At 44.3% G+C, this 25,485-nt stretch overlaps 1 protein-coding gene across 2 annotated transcripts; it reads right to left on the minus strand.

Annotated features, from left to right (window-relative positions):
* Positions 1–712: 712 nt before the first annotated feature.
* Positions 713–14,217, minus strand: lman2lb (lectin, mannose-binding 2-like b). 2 transcript variants are annotated; one of them, XM_080530511.1, is made up of 9 exons: positions 14,030–14,217; positions 13,559–13,677; positions 13,085–13,202; positions 12,616–12,695; positions 12,390–12,413; positions 11,896–12,057; positions 11,498–11,612; positions 3,371–3,490; positions 713–3,060 (listed from the first exon to the last, which is right to left on the minus strand). In XM_080530511.1, exons 1-9 carry the CDS (start codon positions 14,169–14,171, stop codon positions 2,918–2,920), a joined length of 1,023 nt encoding a protein of 340 aa, XP_080386637.1. In that variant the 5' UTR covers positions 14,172–14,217; the 3' UTR covers positions 713–2,917. The 2 variants fall into 2 exon arrangements, with proteins under 2 accessions (XP_080386637.1, XP_080386638.1); XM_080530512.1 differs by lacking the exon at positions 12,390–12,413.
* Between the last annotated feature and the right edge of the window lie 11,268 nt (positions 14,218–25,485).

Here is a 25,485-nt window from a genome sequence, read left to right on the forward strand (position 1 = left end):
TCAATGACAGTCACAGTAGGAGAGAAAAGTGTGAGACTTATTGCTTTACATGTTGAGTTGTTAGATTGATAGTCATGAAATCAAATGGATTGAATACAGGTTCTTCAATTCCCTTATGTTCCAATATGCTCTTACATGTCCAGAATAGCCTATGTGGTGGTGCAGGACAAATAACCTGTTCATGAAAGGAGAGCTGATAGAAGCAACAGTTTGATTGGTATGTGAGGTTACCTGGTTGGGCCTTGAAAGGTGAAAGAAAGCTGAAAAGGTGCAAGAATGTTGAAGATGAATCTCTGTGTGTTGTTCTTTACAATACTCAGTGTCAGAGTCTGGGGCCACTATACCCTGCCTGTGTTATACCCTGCCTTCCCTGCCTGTGTTTGAAGTGAAAACAAGTGAATGTCAAAGAAATGAATAGTGAGTTGAATAGAAAGCCAATGACATGCAAATATCTTGTAAAGACCCTTTGATTTACCACATCAGCTGTGTGTACTGGGAGGAGGTTCTTTCAGAGTCACCTCTATATTGTAATGATACACATGATCGCCCCCCCCCCCCCATCTAAATAATGGTTTATTATCAAATGGAAAGTTTTGTATGTTAATGAAGAAGGCTGCCATACATTACCCTTTACCTGGACACACACCCCACCATACTCTGCGACAAACACACAAAGGCACGTTTCCAAAAGAGCAAAATCATCCTAGAAATATTTATTCAAAAAGCTTTAACACACAACAGAACACATTCTCTTCCTGGAGGAACAAGAGAACATTACAGCGGTAGATTTCAAATAAAGATTTTAACGCTTTGACTTTGTAAGCCAAAGACCATTCACATTTATACCACCCGCAGATAATTATTTAAATGATTTATTATTTAAATAAGTTCATGTTGCATCATGATGGCTTATGGCACAATAAATTACACTCTCAGAGCACACAACCCCCCAACATACACTAATGATCAAAGTCGACATTGAAGTAAACATTTTGGGTGACATCATCACACTAGGCCTATTCCACTCCACTCATGTGCGCCCGGAACTAGGAACATTCCAGACATTTCAGACGGAAACTAACTATGACACGCGAGTTCACTACTCTGAGATAATCAGTATCAACTCACAGAAAGCTCGAGGCAAACAACTTTAAAACACGTTTACTCAGAAGTTTCCAAGATCGCAACACAGAATAAGTGACATGAACTGAAAGAGCCCCAAAAGTATCTCACATGGGTCCTATGACCTCCTCTAGAGTGGCATGTCCAGGTAAGGCACCAGCCAATAAGTGGCCTTCTCTAGAGTGGCATGTCCCGGTAAGGCACCAGCCAATAAGTGGTAGAGGAGGGTCAGTGATGCCGACAAACCATGCTGTACCACATCCAGGGTGTACAGCTCAGCCCTGACATAGAACACACCATTCACACAGAACCAGCTCGCTGAAGTCACATTTCAATCTCAGTTACATTGTGGATGGACGATGACGACCCTGTGCATTTTGTGCATAACACCACATAAAAAGATGACATGGGCAACAACAAACAAAAAACAATTTTCCACAGGTGAAAAGACATTAGATCAAATACAAAGGTAATGGCTGACACTGATTACATGTAGACAAACAGTGGCTTAAATCATGAAGGGAAAAGACACGATTACATTAACTCATTAGAATAAATATTTTTCCTTCTCCACGGGTGACGTGATTTTCGATTTTTCACAAACAACAATATACATTTAAGTTAGGTGTGCGCTAGACCTGGAGGTTGGTGAGACAACACTTGGTTAACAAATGTAAAACAAAAAAAAACTACAAAAACACAGAAATTGGATAGAGGCTTTTTGAACACTAGCGCCAACTGAAGACTGTGCAACTTGAAATCAAGTAGGGCATTCGATGAGATGTGTACATGGTAGTTGTATAAATTAAATGGCTCTCAAACTTATTCAAACATATGAATGAATGACTTGTCTTAACAGGCCCCAGCTTGGAATTTCAATTCATTTCAAATAACATGATTCATTAATTACTTAAGCACACAAGTCACTTTACTCAATACTACCTCTTACACACACTGCTACCGAGTGCAATACTCATGCTTAATGACATTTCTACTGTTCTATTTCTTTTTTTTAACTGCTAAATTATCCTGTCTTATTTGTCTCGCACAAATTGTCACATGTCCATTGTCACTTTAGTTATCTTGCCTTATTGCCTCATTTGTCTTTATGCTGCAATGTCAAGGAAGTGAAGAATTTTACTCTCTTACACTTGTGTAATGTGACGTAACAATAAAACTTGAATCTTGAAACATTATGGAAGTTCAATAAAAGCCATCTCATGGACATTTCATGTTAGTGCAATGATGATGACAAGGCTAGTGAAGCACGCTTCATGAATGTGGGTGCAGTGTACTGAAGACAGAGTCTGGGGTTCACACAGGTCAATATCTCATCCCCTATGCTAGCTAGCATCAGGGTATGCCTTTTTTTTTTTAAACTGAAATGAAGTAAACGGCTCAGGCGACAGCTCTCACAGTAAAGAGGGGGGGGCGTCACATTTCAGTGTTTGCTGAGGTTTGAGGTCTCAAGTTGAGGTATTGAGGCAAGGGGATTGTTCAGTAAAGCTATGGCAGTCAGTGTATGTGTTGATCGTTGATTTAAAAAAGTACATATTTTATCGTTTCTATTCACCTATACACCGTCAAATAGACCAGGAATCCTCAATCCTGATCCTCGAGAGCTCCAGCACTACAGGTTTATGTCCCAGCGCAGCAGCGAGACAGCAGAATCATCTCATCAAGTTGATGACTTCAGTCAGGTGTGATAGCACTAGGCTGGAACGTAAACCGCGGCTCTCCAGGACCAGGACTGAGGACCACACTGACATCGTCTCTCTTTCTCTTTTTTTATTCCTCAGTAGAATCGTTTCCGGCTGTTCTCCTTCCAGCGTCCGTAGACGACCACCGCTACGACTCCCAGCACGAAGAGGCCGATGATGGAGAAGATGATGGTGAAGACCCGCTGGACTCCGCTCATTCCTTCCTCCTGAATCTCCACTGAAAGACAGACACAAGTGAAGGCCGATTTAAAGTTCTGCGTAAAGTCGACGCCGTAGGCTACGCGTAAGCTTACGTTGTCCCGCGTGACCGTGCGTAGCCTTGACGCGCTCCTCTCAAAAAATCTAACTACACGTCAGAGCGTACGCGTACGCGTCAGCTCTGTGATTGGTCCGCTTGGTAGAATTTTTTTGCATATTAGGCTTCCTCTGAAACATACGATGCAGTATTATACGCCTTATGGTTATATATTTGGTATCTGCAAAAAACGGGGGGAAATTTTAAGCGACGTGAAGCCCCGGGTTTTTACCTTTGAGCTGCTCCACGTGATCGAAGCTGGGGATGGTGATCTCCTCCTCCTCGTCTTCCTCCTGCTGCGTCCGCTGCACCGCCAGCTGGTAGAGCTTCATGGAGATGATGTCATGGTTATCTACAGGGAGGAGGAAGAGGAGGAAGAGCTGTGAATACAGTGCATCCACATATAGTATAAACACTTAGGTCAAGTTCTCACATGAAAGTCTGAATCAGGACCCGGAGCAAGTGGATGAGTTTGCAACATTGTTGCATAAATTATTTCTCTGATTTGCGTTCTCACAGCCCTTTATGTAAACGAAGTAACATACGCAATCGAAGCAACAGATGTGGGAGTTGATTGGTCAGAAGAAAAAAAAAATTGCCCGTTCGTCCCACGCTTATCCAGATCAACACGCATGCGCTGTTGTTTTCCTATGGACACAGCCTCGATGCGTCGTTTCTAACCGGAGCGAAACCACCCTTTTCAAGCGGAGCATGCGTCGGCTGTTTGCTCCGGGAGCGACTTTGAATGCGCGTTCTCACAGCTACAAACGACGCAGGGCAAAGCACATTTTATCCTAAACTCTGAGTCCAAGTGAAGCAAATGTTTTAGTGAGAACACACCCTTAATAACTTGATTGTAATGACTTGAGGGGTCGATTTTGTGGACACAGATTAAAGCCCTAATCCTAGAAAAACTAAAACAAAACAAAAAAAACATCGATTTTTCCATTGAAAGAGTGATGGAAGTGAAGGACTAGGCTTAATCTGTGTCCGGGAGGATGCTGAATAATGACTTGGGTTACTATGGAGATGTGATGGTACAGACACCACAACCACAGAGGCGTCTGTAGAGTCACGTACCCAGACCTGCCAACCTTCAGAATTTTTTATGAGTACTACCTTTTTGCGACAAAAAAAATGCATACGCGTTTGTGTGAGGCAAATACACAGACGCTTGTGAAGCAAAAAACATAAGTTAACAGAGTATGGAGGCGATTAGGAATTACAATTATATTGACTATATTGATACACCGGGGCTTGTGGGAAAACATCAGGGGCATGAGAAGTAGCCACCCCCTAGCCCTGCCCCTGATTCACATGCTTTCACCCCACTATGCTTTGCATTATCCCACTCACAGCCATATCATCACATTATGAATGAATGAATGGTCTTTATTGTCATTGCTATAGTACAGGTACCAAACAACGAAATTTAGGAGGGGTGGCTCCCCCGGTGCTAGGAAAGAAAAAAAACTTTAAAAAAAAAAACACAAGAAGGGAAGGAGCTGGTTTACATAAATAAAGGCTATGTACACTATCCACTATACTATACTGTACAGATAGACGACTAGGGTTGTCATATTGCACATAGTGTTATTGCACATTCATTTGAAGTGTCGCAGTTTGCAGGCTAGAAATGTACATATTTGTGCCTCAGCACTACACCTGATTTTTTCAGTCCAGCAGCTGCCATCAATCCGTCCAGACTGTCCAGGGCCCAGAACCTAGGTCTTTGCTGTGTTCAGGGCCTGGATGGCCCTGGGGTAGAAGCTGTGCTTCAGTCTGTTTGTCCTTGCGGCCATGGTCCTGTACCGCCTTTTCGAGGGCAGCCGGGTAAAGTGTTCGTACCCAGGGTGGGTTGGGTCACTGGAGATCTTGGAGGCCTTCCTGAGACAGCGTGTGTTGTACAGCTCTTCCAGAGAGGGGAGGGGGGCGCCGGTGATCTTCTGGGCTGTTCTCACGACTCTCTGTAGCGCATTTCTCTCCGCGGTTGTGCAGCTGGAGAACCAGTTGCAGATGCCGTAGGTGAGGATGCTCTCCACTGCGCCGCGGTAGTAGGCCACCATTATCTCCTGCTTGATGTGTTCCTTCCTGAGGACTCTCAGGATGTAGAGCCGCTGTTGTGCCTTCTTGATGGTGGCTGTTGTGTTGTTCTTCCAGGACAGGTCATCCTGTATGTGCACCCCCAGGAATCGGAGGGTTGAGACTCTCTCCACGCTCTCTCCGTCGATGAGCAGGGGCTGGATCTCAGACTTTTTCCTCCTGAAGTCCACGATGATTTCCTGGGTCTTTGACTTGTTCAGCAGCAGGTTGTTAACCTTGCACAGCTTGCTCAGTTGCTCTACCTCATCCCTGTACGCCGCCTCGTCGTCCCCCCGAGATGCAGCCCACCACGGTGGTGTCGTCTGCAAACTTTACGATGGAGTTGCTGGGGTGGACGGGGGTGAAGTCGTAGGTGTAGAGGTTGTAGAGGATGGGGCTTAGCACGCAGCCCTGGGGGGACCCAGTGCTGAGTCTGAGGGCTGTGGAGGTGTGGGAGCCCACCCGCACCCTCTGGGGGCGGTCGGTCAGGAAGTCCTTGATCCATGCCCATATAGAGTGTGATAGTCCCAGGTCTAGTAGTTTGGTCACTAGCCTGTTTGGAAGGATGGTGTTGAAGGCAGAGCTGAAGTCCACAAAGAGCAGTCTCGCGTAGCTGTTTCCCCTCTCCAGGTGGGATAGAGTGGCGTGGAAAAATCGTCGCGATGGCGTCCTCTGTGGACCTGTGGGCTCTGTAGGCGAACTGGTATGGATCCAGGTTGGGCGGGAGGCGTGTGAGTATGTGGGCCCGGACTAGTTTCTCGAAGCACTTCATGATGATTGGTGTGAGTGCCACCGGGCGGTAGTCGTTTAGGCAGCTCACCGTGCTTTTCTTCGGGACTGGGATGATAGTTGAGGTTTTCAGGCAGGGTGGGATGGTGGCCTGGGACAGGGACTGGTTGAAGATGTTGGTGAAAACCCCGGCCAGCTGGTCGGCGCAGTCCCTCAGCACCCGTCCCAGGACGCCATCCGGCCCCGAGGCTTTCCTGGGGTCCACCGCCTTCAGCACGCGTCTCACTTCATGCTCTGTGAGGGTGAGGCTGCTGAGAGCTGGAGAGAGTGGTGTTTGTGTTGTGGCTACCTCCGTTCGCCCCTCGTCGAACCGGGCGTAGAAGGAGTTCAGCTTTTCCGCCAGCAGGGGGTCGTCCTCTGCGGCTGTGAGCCTGTTGGCTCTGAAGTTTGTCATGTGCTGAACCCCCTGCCACATCCGCCTGGAGTCGTTGCTCAGGAAGCATTCCTCAATCTTCTCTCTGTGGTCTGCCTTGGCCTCTTTGATGCCGCGCTTTAGGTTAGCCCTGGTGGTGCTGTACAGCAGTGTGCCCTTCCCTGCGAAGAAGGCGTTGTCCCTCTCATTGATCAGTTTTTGGACCTTCCCAGTCATCCATGGCTTCGTGTTGGGGTAGACCCGGACCCGTTTGTCCACGGTGACTGAGTTGGTGCAGTTCACTATGTGGTTCAGAACCGACGACGTGAACTGTTCCAGGTCCTCATGCTCATATTCCTGCCATGAGGTGTCATTTAGGCAGATCTGCAGTGGAGCGGACCCTTCTGGCCAGGTTCTGACAGCCTTAGTGGTGATGGGAGCACTTTTCCTCATGGTAGTGTAGGCTGGGATCAGGAGGATTGACACATGATCAGACATGCCTAGATGAGCTAGCGGTCTAGCCTTGTAAGCACGTTTGATGTTGGTGTATACCTTATCCAGTGTTTTTTCGCCTCTTGTTGCACATTTAACATGCTGATAGAACTTGGGTAGTACTGCCTTCAGGTCGGCATGATTAAAATCTCCGGCTATAATGTGAACTGCCTGTGGGTCTGCGCTTTGTTGACCACTGATGACGTCATATAGCCGCGCCAATGCTAAGCTACCATCTGCATTCGGTGCAATGTAAATGCTTGTAATATACACTGCATTGAATTCCCTCGGGAGGGAGGGAAGTGGGTCGGCATTTAACAGTCAAGTATTCCAGGTTTGGGGAACAGTGGCTACTTACAGTTTTCGTGTTTAAGCACCAGCTATCCTTCGTAGATATAATGATCCCACCTCCGCGGGTCTTTCCGCTAAGCAAAGTCCGGTCCGCCCGGTGTAGGGTCCGTCCTTCTAGGCTAATCGCGGAGTCCAGGATAGTGTCATTTAGCCAGGTCTCCGTTAGAATAACCACGATGTTATTTTTGGCAACCTGTAGTCTCAATTCGTCCATCTTATTAGTCAGGGACCTGACGTTGGATAGGAATATACTCGGCAAAGCTGGCTTGTCCGGGCACTTCCTCAGCCTAGCTAGCAGGCCTCCCCTGCAGCCCCGTCGTTGCTTGCGGTCCCTACGCCGACGTTTGCGCCTCAGGGTCGGGACTGTGTACCATTGTTCTCCCGGTGAGCGTGCGATATCGTGATGAATCCTTTGTTGTTTCAGGAACTCCGCTGTTACTGTCTTCTCGTTTTGCGTACCAACTTCTAGTAAGTCGTGCCTGCTGTAGGTACTATTTACACAACAGTTCCCTATAAATACTGAAATAAAAAAGTACATACAAATGTACTTAAAAACCCTAGAAAGCACCTAAAAAACCTCGCGCCGCCATCTTGGAATAGATTATTCAACAAATAAATCAGCTATGAAGAAATCCATACAATCATATTCTTTAGAATAATTTGTTTAATATTAAAAGTAAAACATATTACATAAATGCATTATACAAATAAAATAAAATTCTCTGCATCAATAAAATGTATATTTAGGCTGCATGTTGCATCAGTCATCACCTCTTGCAGTGGCACTTGCTCTTGACTGCTTTGCTTCATAAGTTGCTGACTTGGCCTTTCTGAGCAGAGCATCACTGAAGCCTTCCGTGTGACAGACAGTCCCTTTTGCAGCCATGCTCACCTTTCGTGTCACCAAGGCGCTTATCATCTCAGTGCTCAGGCTGGCTCTGTATTGGGTCTTGTTTTTGGTAACAAGACTGAAAACCCTCTCACAATCAGCATTGCTATGGAAGACAACCAGTATCCCAAGCATGACTGCTGACAGGTTGGAGAAGACCACCATGCCTCCCCTCTTCAACAGGCCAATGTCTCGCCATGCCTCATCAGTACGCTTGTTGAGGATGCAGTCCTCAATGGTGGTGGTTTGATACATCCGGAACTCATCTTCCACTTGATCCACTGTGACACCTTCAGGCATAACAGAAGGAAACCGCCTGATAAAGAACTGGAGAGAACGACATTTTGCAGATAGCCTGTTACCTATGTCTGCTACAACAGCATGCATTAGCAGCTCATCCCCAAATGGACATTTGGAAATCATGTAGTCAGCTGCAGTTGAAAAGTACTTCCTCACATCTCTGAAGAATGGCTTCAGCTCTAGGTTACCCTGACTTTGGATGAAAGCTTGAGTGTCCTGGCCAATTGACAGTTCTTCATCAGGTAGCTGATTCTCCCTTGTGCTGTACAGTGTTGGCTTGAGACCTCTACCAATTTCAGTCATCAAAGTGACCACATGCTCAGGCTCACAGAATGAAAGCAATTATCTTCTGCAGTTGCAGCTCCAACGTTGGAAGCAGGATCTGTATGCATGGCTCCTCTTTTTGAAGGAGCTGGTTGCTGGTGTCAAAAATAGGTATGGCTCTCTTCAGAAAGAGTGAATACACCTTTGACATGGGGTTGGTGGGGAATTGAAGTACCTTCTCAGGTTTTGTCAGATCTGTTTTCTCTTCTTTCTTTGTCCTTTCGGCCTTCATTTTTTCTTTTTCTTTGGCAGCTCTCTTTCCAACTTAATTTTGCTTGAAGATGAATCTGTTTATGTCAAACTCTGCAGGTGTGGGCAGCTGCTGGGTAGGACCAGCTGGAGGTGTAGACAGCTTCTGGGTAGGACCAGTTGGTGGAGTGGGCAGTGTTGGTGGGATAGAGAAGGAGCGCTTGGGCTGCATCTTGGGCTGTATTGGAGCTGGCATTCTGGTGGCAGGTGTGGCTTTCAACTTAGGGGTAGGACCAGCTGGAGGTGTGGGCAACATTGGTGAGAAGAGCTTCGGTTGCTTTGGAGCTGACTTGCTGGTGGAGGGTGTGACTTTCAGCTTAGGGGCAGGACCAGCTGGAGGTGTAGACAGCTTCTGGGTAGGACCAGCTGGTGGAGTGGGCAGTGTTGGTGGGATAGAGAAGGAGAGCTTGGGCTGCATCTTGGGCTGTATTGGAGCTGGCATGCTGGTGGAGGGTGTGGCTTTCAGCTTAGGGGTAGCTGGAGGTGTGGGCAGCTTGGAAGAACTGGATGGTTTTGTCTTCTTCTTTCCAGCTTCCACCTCATTCTGAAAGAAAACAGTAAGAGGATCCCACTGTTGCAGTAGACGGTTCACACATTGCCCCAGAGACAGCCATCTTGTGGAGATCATCTTGAGGATCTTCCTCACATCTGCATCACACATTATCTGTATGTCACGGAGATTTGACTTTCTCTTGCTTTTTTTAGGGGGGGTGCCCCCTCTCTCATCCTCATCAGACATTGTCTACCTGCAACAAGCTTGTGTATTAGAAGTCTGTAGTCAAACACATTTCATTTGAATTGTAACTTTTGTCTCCAACAGAGCATAGGCCAACGTTACATTATTCAAAGTTAGAACATGGGTCTAACATTACATGGCACATCATGTGCGCACTAGCTAATGTTAGCTAGCTAATGTGACTGTGACTAACTAGCTAGCTAGCTAGCTAGAAAAAAATTCTCATTAGCATAGCCTGCCCCTTGAAATGCATAATCTTGTAAGATAAATAACATTTTAGGTAACAAATCACGTCCACATTTTCATTTTCATGCTTAATTATTACCCTCCCCACACGGTTCCTACCTCAGTAATGCAGTTATCCCTCGCACGGTACTGGCACATCGATGTTCGGTCTGCATCAGGTCTGCATCACGTATGAAGCGAGTGAGAGAATTGCGTTCACGAGAGTGGCGCTCGTTTCTCCCAACGTTCATATAACATAACATGAACTACTTTCTTAACCATAGCAGATGAGGGTATACGTAACGTTACAGAATCCTACCTATTTGAGACTTATACGTTTCAATATATGATACTAAGCTACTTCACAACAAGAATTGGGTTAAGTAGTTCCTACATTAAGTAAGTGACTACAGGTGGTCAGAATCAGATACCTGGTTGAAAGTTAAATACTTTGAACATCCCTACATTACAGTATATACATGAAAACACAAAAGGGCATATGAAATCAGCACATTTATTTATACATTACCTGACACCATGATGTCAATGGGAAACGAGCGCCGCAATGCTACGAGATCATTTCAAAACGGAGAAAATCGAGGCTGCATTCGTCTCAGAGCAAAATTACGAAAGCAGCCCAAGAAACGAGAGGAGACAAGTCAACTCCAACATGGATAACGCGATTGTGCACAAGTGCCTACCATTCACATCTTGACATACTCCAAAAATGTGTTAAATTAGTTGACAATACTACCAAATGAATGAAAATGAATGAATTTCTATTATTTTACGGTACTGTCTCAATTGTAATTGAAGCATTTTCTGGGTCTACCAGTATGCGCATCCCCAGTGCACCTGCATACGTTGTTCCATGTAGCGAGAGATTATTTTGTCAATTAACATGTAAACGGAATATTCCAGTTGCTACAGCGCATATAAACACCTTATAAGCCGAATATTGACGTAGTCAATGACACAATCTCTGAATCCTCTTATTAAGTGGCTAACCATAGCGATGGGATAAATAACGTTACAGAATCCTACCTATTTGATGTAAATTGAAGAATGTTTATCAGAAGCAGCATGTTTCATAGGCTATAGGCCATCTCCAAAGCTGCCGCTGTAGTTGACAAAAGCTCAATCCATGTCCACTTTGGCGAAGGCTCTCTCTTGTATTCCAAACTATTCCAAAGTGCTTGACAGTTTAGAGTTCTCAAGAGGAACGGTCGGCTGCAGGGTTGCCAGATGGGGCGGGTTACCGCCGAATGGGCTACTGGATTTATCGATTATAGACTGGTTAGGCTGTACATTGTCAATCCCATCTGGCAACCCTGGTCGGCTGTAGGCATGCTTATCTGTATTTTGTAAACAGAGCAGAATCCGAAGCAGGTAAACGTGACGCAAGTGACGCTTGCGCATATGATTGGTGGAACGAGTGAGTGAAGGAAGGAGGAACCTCCATCAGGCAGCTTTTTGCGTACCTTTCAGCTGACAATGCGTACCAGCGTACATTGACGTTAAAATGCGTACATACTACGCAAAATGCGTACAGGTTGGCAGGTCTGCGTACCTGAGAGGTCCCCGGTGGCAGAAGAGGCCCCGAAGAAGTAGCCTTGAGGCAGACGCAGTCCTGAAATGTCCAGACAATCCCGCCACTCCTGTTTGCCTTCGATATCAATCATTATCTGTAGAGGAGGGGGGGGACAACAACAAAATTAAAGAGACGTGGGGTGGCTGTGGCGCAGGAGGTAGAGTCGCCGTCTAATGATCACAAGGTTGGCAGATCAACGGTTCGAGCCCCGGCTAGCCACATGTCGAAGTGTCCTTGGGTCCTAACCCCATTTACCATTTACCATTTACAAATGGGTCAGCGTAATTGCATTCCAACCCCCCCGCCCCCCCCCAAAAAAACATACCCATGGAGTTGAGGACGCAGTGTGTGTATGTGTGTGTGTGGTTCTCTCTCACCGTCAGTCGGTTTTTGCTGTATCTGATGAGGAGGAAGGTGTCATGGGGGACGTTGCGCACCAGGGTGGTGCACCCACCCAGCTCTGTGTCGTGTCCGTCGCGCTCGTGCTCATAAACCAGAGTCCCGTTACCCACCATCACTGACACGTATGGAAAGACTCTCTGTAGAGGGGGGGGAAGAGGGAGGGACGGTGGAAAAAATTAGAGGGAAAGAAGAAATGTATACATTAATTTAGAGAACCTGACGCACGCTAAATGCTAAATAACCGTCGCCAGAGATCCTCTGAAACGAGTCGATACACTGCAGCGCATCTAGGTGACACGCAACGGAAATGGATGAGAGACGAAACATTGGCGACAGTATCAAACACGTTAACATGCACGTGACTAGAGTGGAGTGGGATGGGATGGCAGACCGACATGGGATGGTGTTAGAAAACGTTCTATTCAATTCGGTGGATGACAGAGACTGGCTAATAGGTTATTGTAGCTACCTGAGTTCCGGGAGGGCGCTTCTTCTGCATATCCCACAGGTTAGCAGGGAAACATATAGGACGCAATGTGAGCACACACACTCTGAGCACCCCAAATCAATTACACACCAGCAAAGTGTTTGGGAACGAACGGACATCGGTGTAGAGTAAGGGTTAGGACAGTTCACTTGAGAGTGTGTGTGTATGTGTGTATGTGTGTGTGCGTGCGTGTGTGAGGAAGAAGTACCTCATGGTTGTCCTCGTTGGGATACGTGTCCACGAACACCCCGAGCCCAGTGAACAGGTTCATGTTTCCAAACACAGGACCTGCGAGTGATAGAAGCAGCACTTCAAGCAGACCGTCTGTCACCTGTATTGGACCTATCGCTAAGTCACGCCCCCTTTGAAAACTTGGACAAACAAACAACTGAATGACATTCAATGACTTACAATGGCAGGAGTTGCCAAATTTCTGACTTCTGATTTACCACAGCAAGTAATAGACATCATGTTTTTTAAAGATGACAAGAATATTTAGTCTAGAAGCTTTTCACCATCAGATATTATTAGCGAGTTGTTTTCTGCCTGTAATGACTTTTGCTGTGATATGATTGGACAATTTATATTTTGGGGCGTGGCTTAGCGATAGGTCCATTCACAAATGTCTTTGTTTGCTTTAGTTCTAGACCCGGAGCTGGCAGTGTTAGGCTCAGTACCTGTCTGCATGCGTTCTTTGGTGAACCACAACGCTAGTCCGTCTCCGTTCAGGTTCTTCTTGCCCAGGCCGTGGATCTTAAACTGCACCTTCAGCTCCCAGTCTCGTATGTAACAAGGCTAGCACCACACCAGATCACAACACAAACACAGACACAGACACAGACACAGACACAGACAGAGAAAAAGAGGACAAGCAGGTTATGGTTTTTGGTCCAGAGGCTACACTGTAGTACGTATGCCTAGGACACGTCAGTAAGTTCCTTGGCAGGATGCGTCATAGTTGATCGTAGTCACTTGAGGTGTGAAGCAATCCATCACGCATCGTAGTGTAGGTTGTCTTGTGTGTACTGCAAGCGTATCACTGGCTACTACTAACTATGTGATCAGTGTTCTTCAAGCAGATGAGCAGATGTTTTCATGTCAAGACGGGTGTCAGGTGTCTGCTGGACTGAACGTTGTCATGTTTAACTCACAAGGCGACTCCAAACCCCTCCTTGTCTGCTCTGCAGGTCGGGGGTCAGTCGCACATTGTCAGGGGTGATCATGGTGTTGCCCAGCAGGTCCCAATGGGAGGAACTCGAGGAGCCCAGACCTACAGAAACACAGGCAGTGAATTATCAGTTGTGAATGAAGAATGTACAATGCTCTGTGAGAACTGACAAACCATCGTGGTGGTAATGTGAAACATAGTTAACTTGTTATTGCGCAATCAAATGTCAAAGGGGCTGTCACATGCGATAGTTTAGCACCCAAGTGCCTGAAGTTGGCAAAACCCCACCGGTTACAGGCCATAATACTATGATTTATTAGATATAAAACGATGCGACTGGATTGTAATTTCAACTAAATGACTATTATAGGAAAAATGTCAACACTTATGAACACGAAAAGCTGACTAAAAAGAACGCTAAGCTAAGAGAAGCTAACAGCTGAGTTGACGTTACCTTGATAGGGCTTGGTCAACGAGTACTCCCTCTTTAAAAAGTCGTCCATTTCGTATCCGTCGTCTGCCAAAGACTGGCCCATCGACAGAAACACCACGGCAACTACACATGTTAATTCATGAATGTTTCGTAGGTTAAACATTATTCCACCCAATTTCGGAGAAGTAATCGCTCGACCCAGATGTGACTTGGTCGTGGTGGCGGCGGCCATGTTGTCGCTCCTCCTCCTACCTTCAAACAAGACCGCCCCTGAGACTGTGTAGTGGGTGCGTTCGTAAACACGCTCTGGACATTTGATCCGCACTCGTGGAGTGCCTCTTGTAATTACTTGGACGTTGGGTGACGTTGAACCCAGTGTGCGCTCCGGCGCTCTCAGAGCGAATTTACGAACGCAGACTGTTTATCGTGTAGTAGTAGGACGTACTGCGTCCGTTGTTCACAGAGCTACACGTATGTAGAGGATGACTGATAAGGTTAGAGGTGTGTCTATTCACGTGATCTCATGGTCAAGTGACGGGATTAAAGCCAGTGGAGCAGTGGCCCAGGTGTGGCCCATTATACCTTTGTTTTGTTCTGGTCAGTTCAGGCCCACACACACACACTGCACACTGATCACATAAAATAGGTGAAGTGTGGCCCAGCCCTGGCCAACACACTGTCAAAATGATCTGCTAGCGGGCCCAGTTGGCCCAACAAGAAGTTTGCCATTCCAGCCAAGTGCCTTGTCCCATGAACATTTGATGTGTTTGCTTTCATGTGGGTTCAGCTGCCCCTTCTTAAAGTGTCCTGCCTGAACTTATGTTAACTTTATTAGTCAACCCTCTAGTGCTGCCGTTTCCAAGTACAGTATACAACTTCTGAATTATGACCCTGGCCTGAATGTGACCCCAAACAGACAGTAAATCATGAAAATGATTGCCCAAGCTATTGGAAGGAGAAACAGGGAAGATGTGTCTGTCATCATGTTTTAATAATACATTCAATCAATCAAGTTATTTGTGTGGCGATTGTCACCAAAAAAGCCAGGCATCATGAGAATGGTGACATGAAAAATGTAGGAAGATGGGAAACTCAAAGTATATGCGTGAACCACACGGAGAAGGCAAACTTTGTTTCCGATATCATCTAAGACAAACTATTTGAACCCAAAACATTTAATACATACATTTATAATAAAATATTATGGGACAATGTCAGTTAATCTGGAGAGTAGCAGTACTAGGCTCATCATGGATGTATGGTGTCAGAGAAAAGCTCAACTCTTTCACTGAGGGCATGACCGGGTTTGACTGGGATGACAAAAAAAGAACAGTTAGACAAAAGAGCTAATCACATTGATGTGTATGTGTAATCATTTGATTGTGGTTGTGTATGTCTATTGACTCTACATAGTGCAATTTGACAGGGCTAATCATAGTGCTTGGAGAGAAAACATTCAATGCCCAGTGAATGAGAGGGCATAGAGTTAGGACTGGAGCGAGGGTTAAGGGTTGGAGCCAGTCTTCTAAATTCCAAAAATTGAATTTTAAGGTCCCATAAAAAAATCTTTTGCAGTGCTTGTGCACATACATTTAGGTCTCTGATGGGCCTACTAGTACTAACACACAAACTCCGAAATAAAACAACCCAGTCAGTTTTTTGTGGGCTGCCTATTTCAGAGAACATGCGATTCAACAAATCATTCAGATTTGCCTCCCTTTCCTACATAACAGAGGGGTCTCATTAGAATATTACCGCGTCCCCCCCATGCAATGTTTTTGTCTCAAGCGTCAGACCCGCTAGCATTATGTCGAAGCAAAGAGTTAAATACAACTGCTCTGTTGTTGGCTGCACAGACCAGCACAAATCACTACATCAGCCCCCAGCCTCCGAGGACAGATGAGCTGAGTGGATAAAGTTTATTTTTGATGGCAACGTCCCAGCTACAGCAAAAACCTGTACATGTGTGCTAACCACTTTGTGTCTGACTGCTTTAGCAACCTGGATCAGTATAAACTAGGACAGGCCATGAAACCTCTCCTGAAAGAGGAATCAATTATCTTGCCATGTAGCTATAACGCTAACAGCTGAGGTCATATATTAGATAGTTACTGGCGTTACTTGCTGCAGGATCCACAATACACTGTAGGAATTCCTTTGCTTGGCAACGTTGTGTAACTTTGATTAGCACCCAGCAGCTAATTTGTTCAGAATATAAAGCTGTATTACCTGGGCAGTGTGTGTGTAGAATTAGGCCCAGACTAATACAGCCATTCTAAACCACAGATAAACTTAGCGTACACATTTGAGATGAAGTTGGTGTAACCTCTAACTGTTTCGTGGATACAGGCTAGCACATCGCTACAGTTGCCTTCAAAAAGGGATATTGGCTGCCAGACAGACCCACCGCAGAGATGCACTGTTGGCACACAATTGTCTTTGAGCTCTCTTCAGTCTCACATCAGAAGTGAAGGTTTGTAGCCTGATATATTATGCCAACCTTTTGATCAAGTTTAACAACGAGCTGTTGCAGCTGTTAGTTGTACTTATACTGTAATATTGCTGTGTAGGCCTACTTGTCATATTGCTTGGGGAGAGGGAGAGGGAGCCAAGAGAGTGTAGACAGCTCAAGCCATATCATGGCTTATAACATGTTGCTGTATTTATTTTATTTTCAGTGGGGTAGCATTCAGTCCCACCCATAAGATGAATAAATACATAGTGTACGAGACCTGCATTATGGAGCTGTTTGAAGTGTGTCCCGTGTGCCAGTGTGTGTGTGATGTTCGGACCCGAAGGCTGGGGACATTTCTATCCGTGGAACAGCTGTGACATTAAAACAGCCAGCCTCTTCTGGGAAGAACTCCAGCGGGGAACCTCCAGTTTTCTGCAGCAGTGTATGTCGGTGTATGTCGGTGTATGTCAGTGTATGTCAGTGTATGTCAGTGGCACATCTTTCTTCAAACCCGAAAGGGTGAATGAAGAACAACTCTTATGTGCTCAGAGTTGTTGAATATGGCATGTAATGTTGTTGAATCTATAGCAGCTGCTTCAGATGAAATGACAGGAAATGCTTCTACAAAAACGTTTCTGTTATTTGTATCTACCATCAGATCTTCAAAGCAATGCACCTGCATATTTTCCACTATGACACCTTTTGTCGGCATGCCAGAAGGTTCATCGAGCCAGTGGTTGTGCACAAATGGAGAACATGCTACAGCGGCTCAGTGTGTGTGTGTGTGTGTGTGTGTGTGTGTGTGTGTGTGTGTGTGTTGATGTTGGTGTGTCAGTGGACAAAATCATAGTGGAAGACAGAGTCATACTTGAGGACAAAGTCATAGTTGGTGGTGACATCAGGGTAGACTCTCCAGGTATTTATATATTATTTTAATTGTGAAGATTGGACAGATGTTTGATTGTGTATGACGTTGATAGGGAGGGCGCCTTTAAAACATATGCCACACGCTACAATGTGTTCACTGGATGGGCCTCAAGACCAACAATTTTGTTGATATCCAGTTGGTTCAGGTGAGTGGGATGGAATCAAGTTGTAACAAGTTTTTAAATATATTTTTTACTACGTTTGTCCACGTAACATCTTTAACAAATGCACACACACACATGCAGAGGAGCCTGGCATTGTTGGATGTACGGAGTGAGACACTGGATTGCATTGTCACCAACCGTCATCCACAAAATACAGAAACTCCTGAGGGACAGTAACATCACCCCTTCTATGATGTCTGGCACATGAAGAAAGGTATATTACATATGTAATACAAGAGGGAAAATACACAAAAACATGTGTTGACTGTATGGGTGATCTTTTTTTTTTTTTTACCCACAGAAAGTGCATTGTAGCCAACCCACACACATAGCAGTTGTTACTACATGCATTAGGCACATCTCAAAATTCCCTATGATTACATATAATTGTCTGTGTAGCATATTAGAAACACTTTGTGTCCGTACAGTTACAGTGTAATGCAGTGAGACAATTGAAGAAAAAAGAAAGAAAGATTGTATTGATAAACATATTGATTTTGAAATGCTGCACTGCAACAGATCACTCAGTTTGTCCGTGTTTGGGTTTATTTTTATAGAAAGGAAATGCATTTAATCTAAATTGTAGGAATTTCCAAGCAACTGGAGAAGATCTGCCAGATGGAGAACTGTGGAAAATTACAGAAGTGGATGCGTGGTATCAAAAATCACATCTACCGGACTGTGGCGTGGGGCATCGTCAACCAGTGGTGAAATGGACCTCCATCCTGAACCATATGCAGGTTATCCACACACACCATGGCTCCAATGTTCCCAAGTGTTTACATCCACTGCGCCAAACCAGGGACATGAGTAAATGACTGGCAGGTGTGTTTGTCATATACAGACCAAAACTATCACATTACTCCTCTTTTTATAATTTACAATAAGAAATATTCAATAAAACACCAGGAATCAAACCTACTCATTAATTTTAGGTTTCATAAATGAATCGCAAATACTGTCACTACTAATTAGTATGTTATTATGATGTAATATATACATACATACATACACGATTTGTCCTTTTTAGTAACTCCTGCCTTCTACAAGCTAGAGAAAGACATGTCAAACAAGAGAGTCCTGAAGGACGTGGCACTCAGCCTCCACTACCAGCCTCCACTACCAGACTCCTCATCTTTGGAGTCTTTCCACACCGTCATCCTTCATTTTGCTCCTAAAAACGTTGTTTTCCCATTTCTTTGAATGCTGTGCAGGTAAATGAATTAATGGTTACTTAGAACTTATGAGCATGTGTATTGTTTCTGCAATTATTTACATGTTTGATTTTCTCTTTACTGTACTTCAAGACTCTACCTGGCTGCCCTACATTATAATGAAAATTGACCGACCACAAGCCACAACGTCTGCTGGAGACCCCGTCTTCAAAGTGCACTTTCCAAAGGCCGGGACGGGAGAATGCAGAGCCAAAGCAGTGAAGACTGAGCCGACATTCCGTAAGTGTTACATTCCTTTATGATTCACCCAAAAACCTATAATGTACATAGTGTATTTACTATTGAACACATAATAAATGAAGTATCTGCTGATGAATACTTGGCTATACACTCAAAGACATTTACATTCTGAATGTGGGCCATTGTTCAACTGTACTGTAGGGTCTGTTACAGTATGCCATTAATGTGTTGTGACCATTGTAATATGTAATATTATTTGCTATACAAATAAAACTTGATTTGATTTGATTTGATTTGTAATGTCATGCCCACTGAAGTAATGTAAAGCAACATTGCATAAAACCTTACATATTTATTTGCATAAACAGCATTAGCTGTGATCATATAGATTGCAGTGATAAATTACGATGCTAAAAATAATAAGACTTACTGTTCTATTCCCCTTAGCCGTAGAGGCCCATGGTCAGCTCTGAGAACACATTCAAGCAAACAGGCTCTAAACCGGGGTGGTTTACCATACATGGTCTATTCTGCTCCAGCTGCTGCAGCCGACTTTTAACCTAGTAATTGCATACAGTAAGTATCATGGTATGTGACCAATGTTATCTGCAATCAGACTAATTGGTGTAGCTAATAGAAATGTGACACGGTCTGGTGAAAGAGTCCGCAAGTTGGAAATCCTCATTTCACTCAAATGACCCCAAAACATATCTATATTACGAAAATGTAAGTGTTGAAGAGTCAACTCAATATAGCAAACAACAGTTTTAGGATCACTAAATATTTATCATTTGTGAATTGGACGTCAGCCATCCGGCTGAGTGAGTGTTACGTAATACATGGCTTGTAAACAAAGTTATGTTTTAGGACGTGTTCAAAAGCAAAGACTCTGTGATCATCTAATTATGTGTAGTTATGTGTTTTTAACATGTAGCTAAGCTCTCTGCATAAATATACAAGTATGGCACTGGCTTCCACAGATGGAAGGCCTTTCTATCAATACAGACTGTGTCAATAAAACCATCGATGCTGCAGTTTATGACTTATTGAGATAGGCCTCAGTGATACAACAGTGTGCAAATGTACATTGTTCATAATATATTGCTATTTGTTTGACTCCATGATCATCTTGGTGGCAGGTGAGTTCTTACCTGAGCAGCTGCTTGTACATGCCCAGGACCTTGTTGACAGGTCCAACAGCTGGGACACTTACATCCAACTCCACATCCAATGCCCTCAGACTGGGGCATTCTGATTATTATTGCTCCCTGCAGAGGCCGGCCTTCGAGAAACAAATAGAGGCAAAGATCTGCAGGAAATGGGAGAGAAGATATGGAAGTGTTAAGACTGCCAGACAGATCATATGTTTTTGGCTCCAGCCAAGTCAAGTCACCAGTATTTCCCCTATATGTCCCCAGAGAAGATATTACTTACACTGGAAAGGCTGCAGAATTTCAGCTTACTGTTGAAACATGAAACACCCACAGTCAGTCTGCCACATCTTCTGACACCCACACAACACCATTTGAGTTCTTTCCATAATCCCAGTTCCAGAGAAATACTCACAGGTCTGTCCGTCGTAAAGGGAAAAGTATATTGTGTATCACTCCGCTTCCTTCCATGGAGAGGTTTCAGAGAATGTTATTTACTGTCAGTTCCTGCTGTGTTGGTCTTTTAAACCTGATCCATATTGGTAACGTTAGAAGTTAGAAGAAGGTCTTCAGGCTCCAGTCTCACTCATACACAATTTATATTGATTTTGTGAACACCTGTTCCCATGGAGACTAGTACAGTTTGGGTCTGATAGCATGTGTTGTTGCCTATGGGAAATGCAAAGGAACTGAACACACAGGTTGGGGCTAGGGTTAGGGTTGGGGAGACATCACTTGACATGAGAAGGAACCGACATCCCGTCCCTTTTCACACATTTTCCTTCTCACCACTTTATCTGCTATATACCTTCAGCAGAAAAAATCACCACAGCAAAGAAATGATGAATGAGTAATGAGAGTGGCAAAAGAAAAAACAGCAAGCAACACCATTTGGCAAAAATGATTGCCTGTTCCATTTCTCTATTTCTTGTTGTCCCTACAGACATAATGTAAGTGACTTCGAGAGGCTGGAGTTGAGGACCACCCTGGTGACACAGCTCACCTCGTGTTCTACTGTATAAGCTCATCTTTTAGAAGTGCATTGCTTTTCCTTTTAACCGCATGGATGCATTGTGTGAGTGTTTTTATTGCGAGTCAAATAATTTTAGAGTGTGTTCCATCCATCCCACCTTCCTCTCCCATTGCTGTTATGGTTAGTGTCTTCATGACATCTTAGCAGCATGTAGCATGACACCGCTGCCAGAAACAGAGATGGAGACTACAGAATAACGTTAAGACAAAGCACATGTGTCAAAAGGTTTGTTGTGCGGTTGTGAGCATCTCCTGTAGAATTAAAATATCTGGTTCTCGCCCAGGCAGCTGTTTACTTTAGGCTGTTTTTTTTCGGGGAGAAATAAAACCAAGAAATGTAAAGAAATGAAACTGAAGGGCAGCTAAACGAGTAGACAGTCTTGTTCGTTCTTCTGTTTTCCCAGACGTGATGTCATATCCCCGAGCCTACCTTTAAATTATTAACTGCACAGTGGTCTATAGCAAAAGATGATCCACACACACATAACAAATGTTTGCATTTCGGAAAAAAATATAGTTGGTGTTAATCATCTGACTGTGTGCATCACCAAAAATAGTTTTAAGTTAACCAAGACGGGGATAGTTTGGGAGTTTATTCCCTGGGCCTCCTCATTACATACCTGAGAATGATTAGATAATGAAGAGGCCTAAATGCTTTCCTGGCAGGACAAGCTTTCTATAATCCATAGCCACTTATCCTGGCAATAACTGTCCTCTTTATCTTCTCAGAGACAGCGGACATTAAGAACACACAAACACCTTTGGACATAAATATTCACACTGTTCAAATCAAAGGCCCTGGGAGAATATTGTCAGGCCAGTCAGAGGAATGACAGATAGCGGTCTCCTTGTGGTGTGTCAGACCGCATTTAATGTGCTTCTTCTTCCTTAGCTGTTTAGTGCTGACAAAAAGAAAAGCACATCTTCTTAATTGAAGAGCTCATTTCCTAACTATCCTCTATTAAGGATGTGTTATCCAGGCACTTAAGTCAATATTTCACAGAGCCACGTCACCCCATAAACGCTATTGGTAAACACTCAATCAGGTATAATGTGATAAAACAATAGCGAGTGGTTACGGTCCCATTTCTGTTTGACTCTGTCAATTTATCAAATTGTAATAACTATAAGAACGTCAGATGTTAAGTGCTAAAAAAAAAAGTATAACCCCCAACCTGAACTCCTGTGGAATACTGCTTATCATAACCACACTCAGTTTGCTTCACTGTCAGTGGAATTGGCTAGAAGGTACCCACTGACTCACACTTGAATGAATGAATGAATGAATGGTCTTTATTGTCATTGATATAGTACAGGTACCGTTGGAGAGGACCGTTGGAGAGGACCGTTGGAGAGGACCGTTGGAGAGGACTGTACTGGGTGAAGGCACTGCCATTGAGACGCATGGGGTAGTTTGTAGCTAAACTTGTGTGACTGCGTTTCCATAAACCATTCCGTCTCTCATGCAGGGTAAACTATCACCGCGCAACGAGAGGAGGCGGCTGGACATTCAGACCGCCTCACACGCGTTTATGGTTCAAGCGGCAGCTGCCACTCTTTAAGCTTTATCTGTCTGTCAATTTACTGTTTCGAAGAAATCAATAGGTCTCGTAACTTTTTATAGTCCCCCCCCCCCCTTGAGATTGTTTGTACGGTATATGTTTATCAAATTGAGGGAGTTGCTGAGAGGTGTAATCTTTGAGTTAGATCTAACATCTATTTCAAAATGTAGCCTACCTTTAAATTTAACTAGAAAAAAAAATCCATTTAGTCTTACTCATCATAGACACTAGACACAATGTAGTCATTGTGTCTCCTATTGACCTGTCCTGAAGCATCCAGACGCCTCTCTCACTGTCCTGCTCTTAGAGATAGAGTGCACAAACCCGTTTTGGGATTGAGCAAGCTATTCTCCTGCATCCAAATATATTGTATTGACATTTCCCTGTAATGAAAAGCTACTCCTGAAGATTAGTGAAGGACTGCCAGACTCCGTAAATTGGCTAAAAGTGCTACCAGCACCTCTTTAGAGTATTAAGCATGAATCCAGATAATGAAAGTAGACAAAGACAGATTAAGCATGTTTTTAAATGCCTAAACACATTGTGTTGTCTCATCATCTTATTTCTTTGTACTTCCTTCTCATGAGAAATTGTTTATTTTATCGTTTTACCCATCCTTTTTTCTTTTTCATAAAACACTGCAAGATAATAGATAGTGGATCGTCATCTCAAATTGCTGTGTTGCTCCCAGGGCAGGTTTGTCAAACCCCTCTACCCCAGGTCTGTGTTTAACACCCTCTACCCCAGGTCTGTGTTTAACACCCTCTACCCCAGGTCTGTGTTTGACACCCTCTACCCCAGGTCTGTGTTTGACACCCTCTACCCCAGGTCTGTGTTTTACAGACTTGGTATCTGTTGTGATAGATGCTGCCACTGACTGAGAACTGCTGTGCTTTCAATTAAGTTAATTAATTGCTTTTCACTTCACTTGCTACATTAGGTTTATTAGGAGTCTAAACTCTGTAAAAAAATAAATAAAAATCTAACCATCTTCAAGAAAGGCAGATCACGCACCCTGAACGTCAGTAGCCTTAGAATTTAAACTTGGTCCTAGTTGTGCTACTGTACAATGCCTTGCTTACAAGTGTCAACGCAAAATAGTTTGAATTTAGGACACACTCTAAAGTATGGGGCTGACCAGCACTATGCGGCACGTTATAGAACAGCTTGCTTCCACTTCACGTTGCCCATTACAGCCCTGTCAGGATGGGAGCTGAAGTAAGACATGATACATTAGCAACACTGCGTGGACAGGTCTGGTTCTGACATCGCCACGGTTGCCCACCCCTCAGCAAGTTGGCACCAGATTTGTTGTGGGTCCAGCTGAGCACTCTTTTACAATCTCTTCTTACTTTTCTTGTAATCCCAACTGTGCTGGAAAAAACGCAATGTGAAAAGAAAAAAATCTGGGCCAGCACAGTACGGCTCTGTACGGCCTCATAGAGAGAGAGAGAGAGAGAGAGAGAGAGAGAGAGAGAGAGAGAGAGAGAGAGAGAGAGAGAGAGAGAGAGAGAGAGAGAGAGAGAGAGAGAGAGAGAGAGAGAGAGAGAGAGAGAGAGAGAGAGAGAGAGAGAGAGAGAGAGAGAGAGAGAGAGAGAGAGAGAGAGAGAGAGAGAGAGAGAGAGAGAGAGAGAGAGAGAGAGAGAGAGAGAGAGAGAGAGAGGGGAAGAGAGAGAGAGAGAGAGATGCACACACTGGGAGATATTCTACAGCTCCCTAGAGGAGGGTACATTTTCCCTTTAACTGCAAGCCCTCAATCTGTCACCCACCTCTCAATAAGCTAATAGTTCTAATGTGTGAAAATTGATTTCTAGGGACCTGCGTTCTCCTCCTTCCTCCACCCTTTTTCATTCACTTTGGTCTACCACTTGACTTCATGGTGATTTATAGTCTTGTTGTTATTGATAAGCTGAAATTTATTTTGCTCTGCAATAATGGAAAAAAAAAGAAACGTTGGTTTGTGTAAAGTTTGTTGTTGGGAGGTTTATTTGCTGAATAGTGACTTGGTGAGGACTTTAAAGAAGTGAGGGGTGGAAACAAAGATAAACTGTATCCCTATGGCTTTTCAGTTCAATTGGTTCTCAGACCAATCATGCAGCTCTTCATGCTACCCTGCAGCCATAAACCAAGCCATAAACCAAGTATGGGCTGCAAAACCTTAATAAGATATTAATATTAAGGATTATGCTTTTTGACTTTTGGTGACCACCTCCTACTTTTTCATATGAACAGCAAAAGCCAACAGCTGTGAGACAAATGTACAGTAAGTGGTTGCTGTCGATTTGCATTCCCATATCCCTTTCTTTCTGTGTCATTCGCTCTTGAGTCGTACTCCTTTCCTGGCGATGGCAATGGTTGTTTATGAGATAAGGAGTAAACATTTCGATTTGACTCTAAAAGCCAAACACCTCTTACCAAATAGTGCTTCTTTGGGTGGATGAGTGCCTCTCTTAGGAGCAGGTGTAGCTTTTCCCTCTTTTCACCCTCCTGCCGAGGTTTTGACCCATTCCATACAAAAACATCCATCTCTGCAGTTAAGCATGCTTTAAGTACTGTACATAACACCTTGTATTACACATTTTTGGGCTACCCACCATCATGGTGTGCCACCGAGGGAGGTTCTTAGCCTTTAAAGACAGTCCCATGTGATACACAGACATTCACAACCCGCTTTCAGTGCATTCATTTCACACTACACTATGTCTCACTGCTGGCTTTCAAGTCTGTCCCCAAAGATTCCGGGAGGTCATATTGCACCACAATATTTATGA

This window comes from Nansenia antarctica (assembly GCF_963989245.1).
Source record: "Nansenia antarctica genome assembly, chromosome: 5".
In the NCBI taxonomy this organism is placed as follows: Eukaryota; Metazoa; Chordata; class Actinopteri; order Argentiniformes; family Microstomatidae; genus Nansenia; species Nansenia antarctica.

What these genes read in the sequence shown, in the direction of transcription:
- lman2lb (XM_080530511.1), bottom strand. Translation starts at nt 14,171, where the DNA reads ATGTTTAACCTACGAAACATTCATGAATTAACATGTGTAGTTGCCGTG. An exon ending in GTTGACCAAGCCCTATCAAG is followed by an intron (nt 13,678 to 14,029) that starts GTAACGTCAACT and finishes GTGTTTCTGTAG; the next exon opens with GTCTGGGCTCCTCGAGTTCC. An exon ending in CAAAGAACGCATGCAGACAG is followed by an intron (nt 12,696 to 13,084) that starts GTACTGAGCCTA and finishes TATCACTCGCAG; the next exon opens with GTCCTGTGTTTGGAAACATG.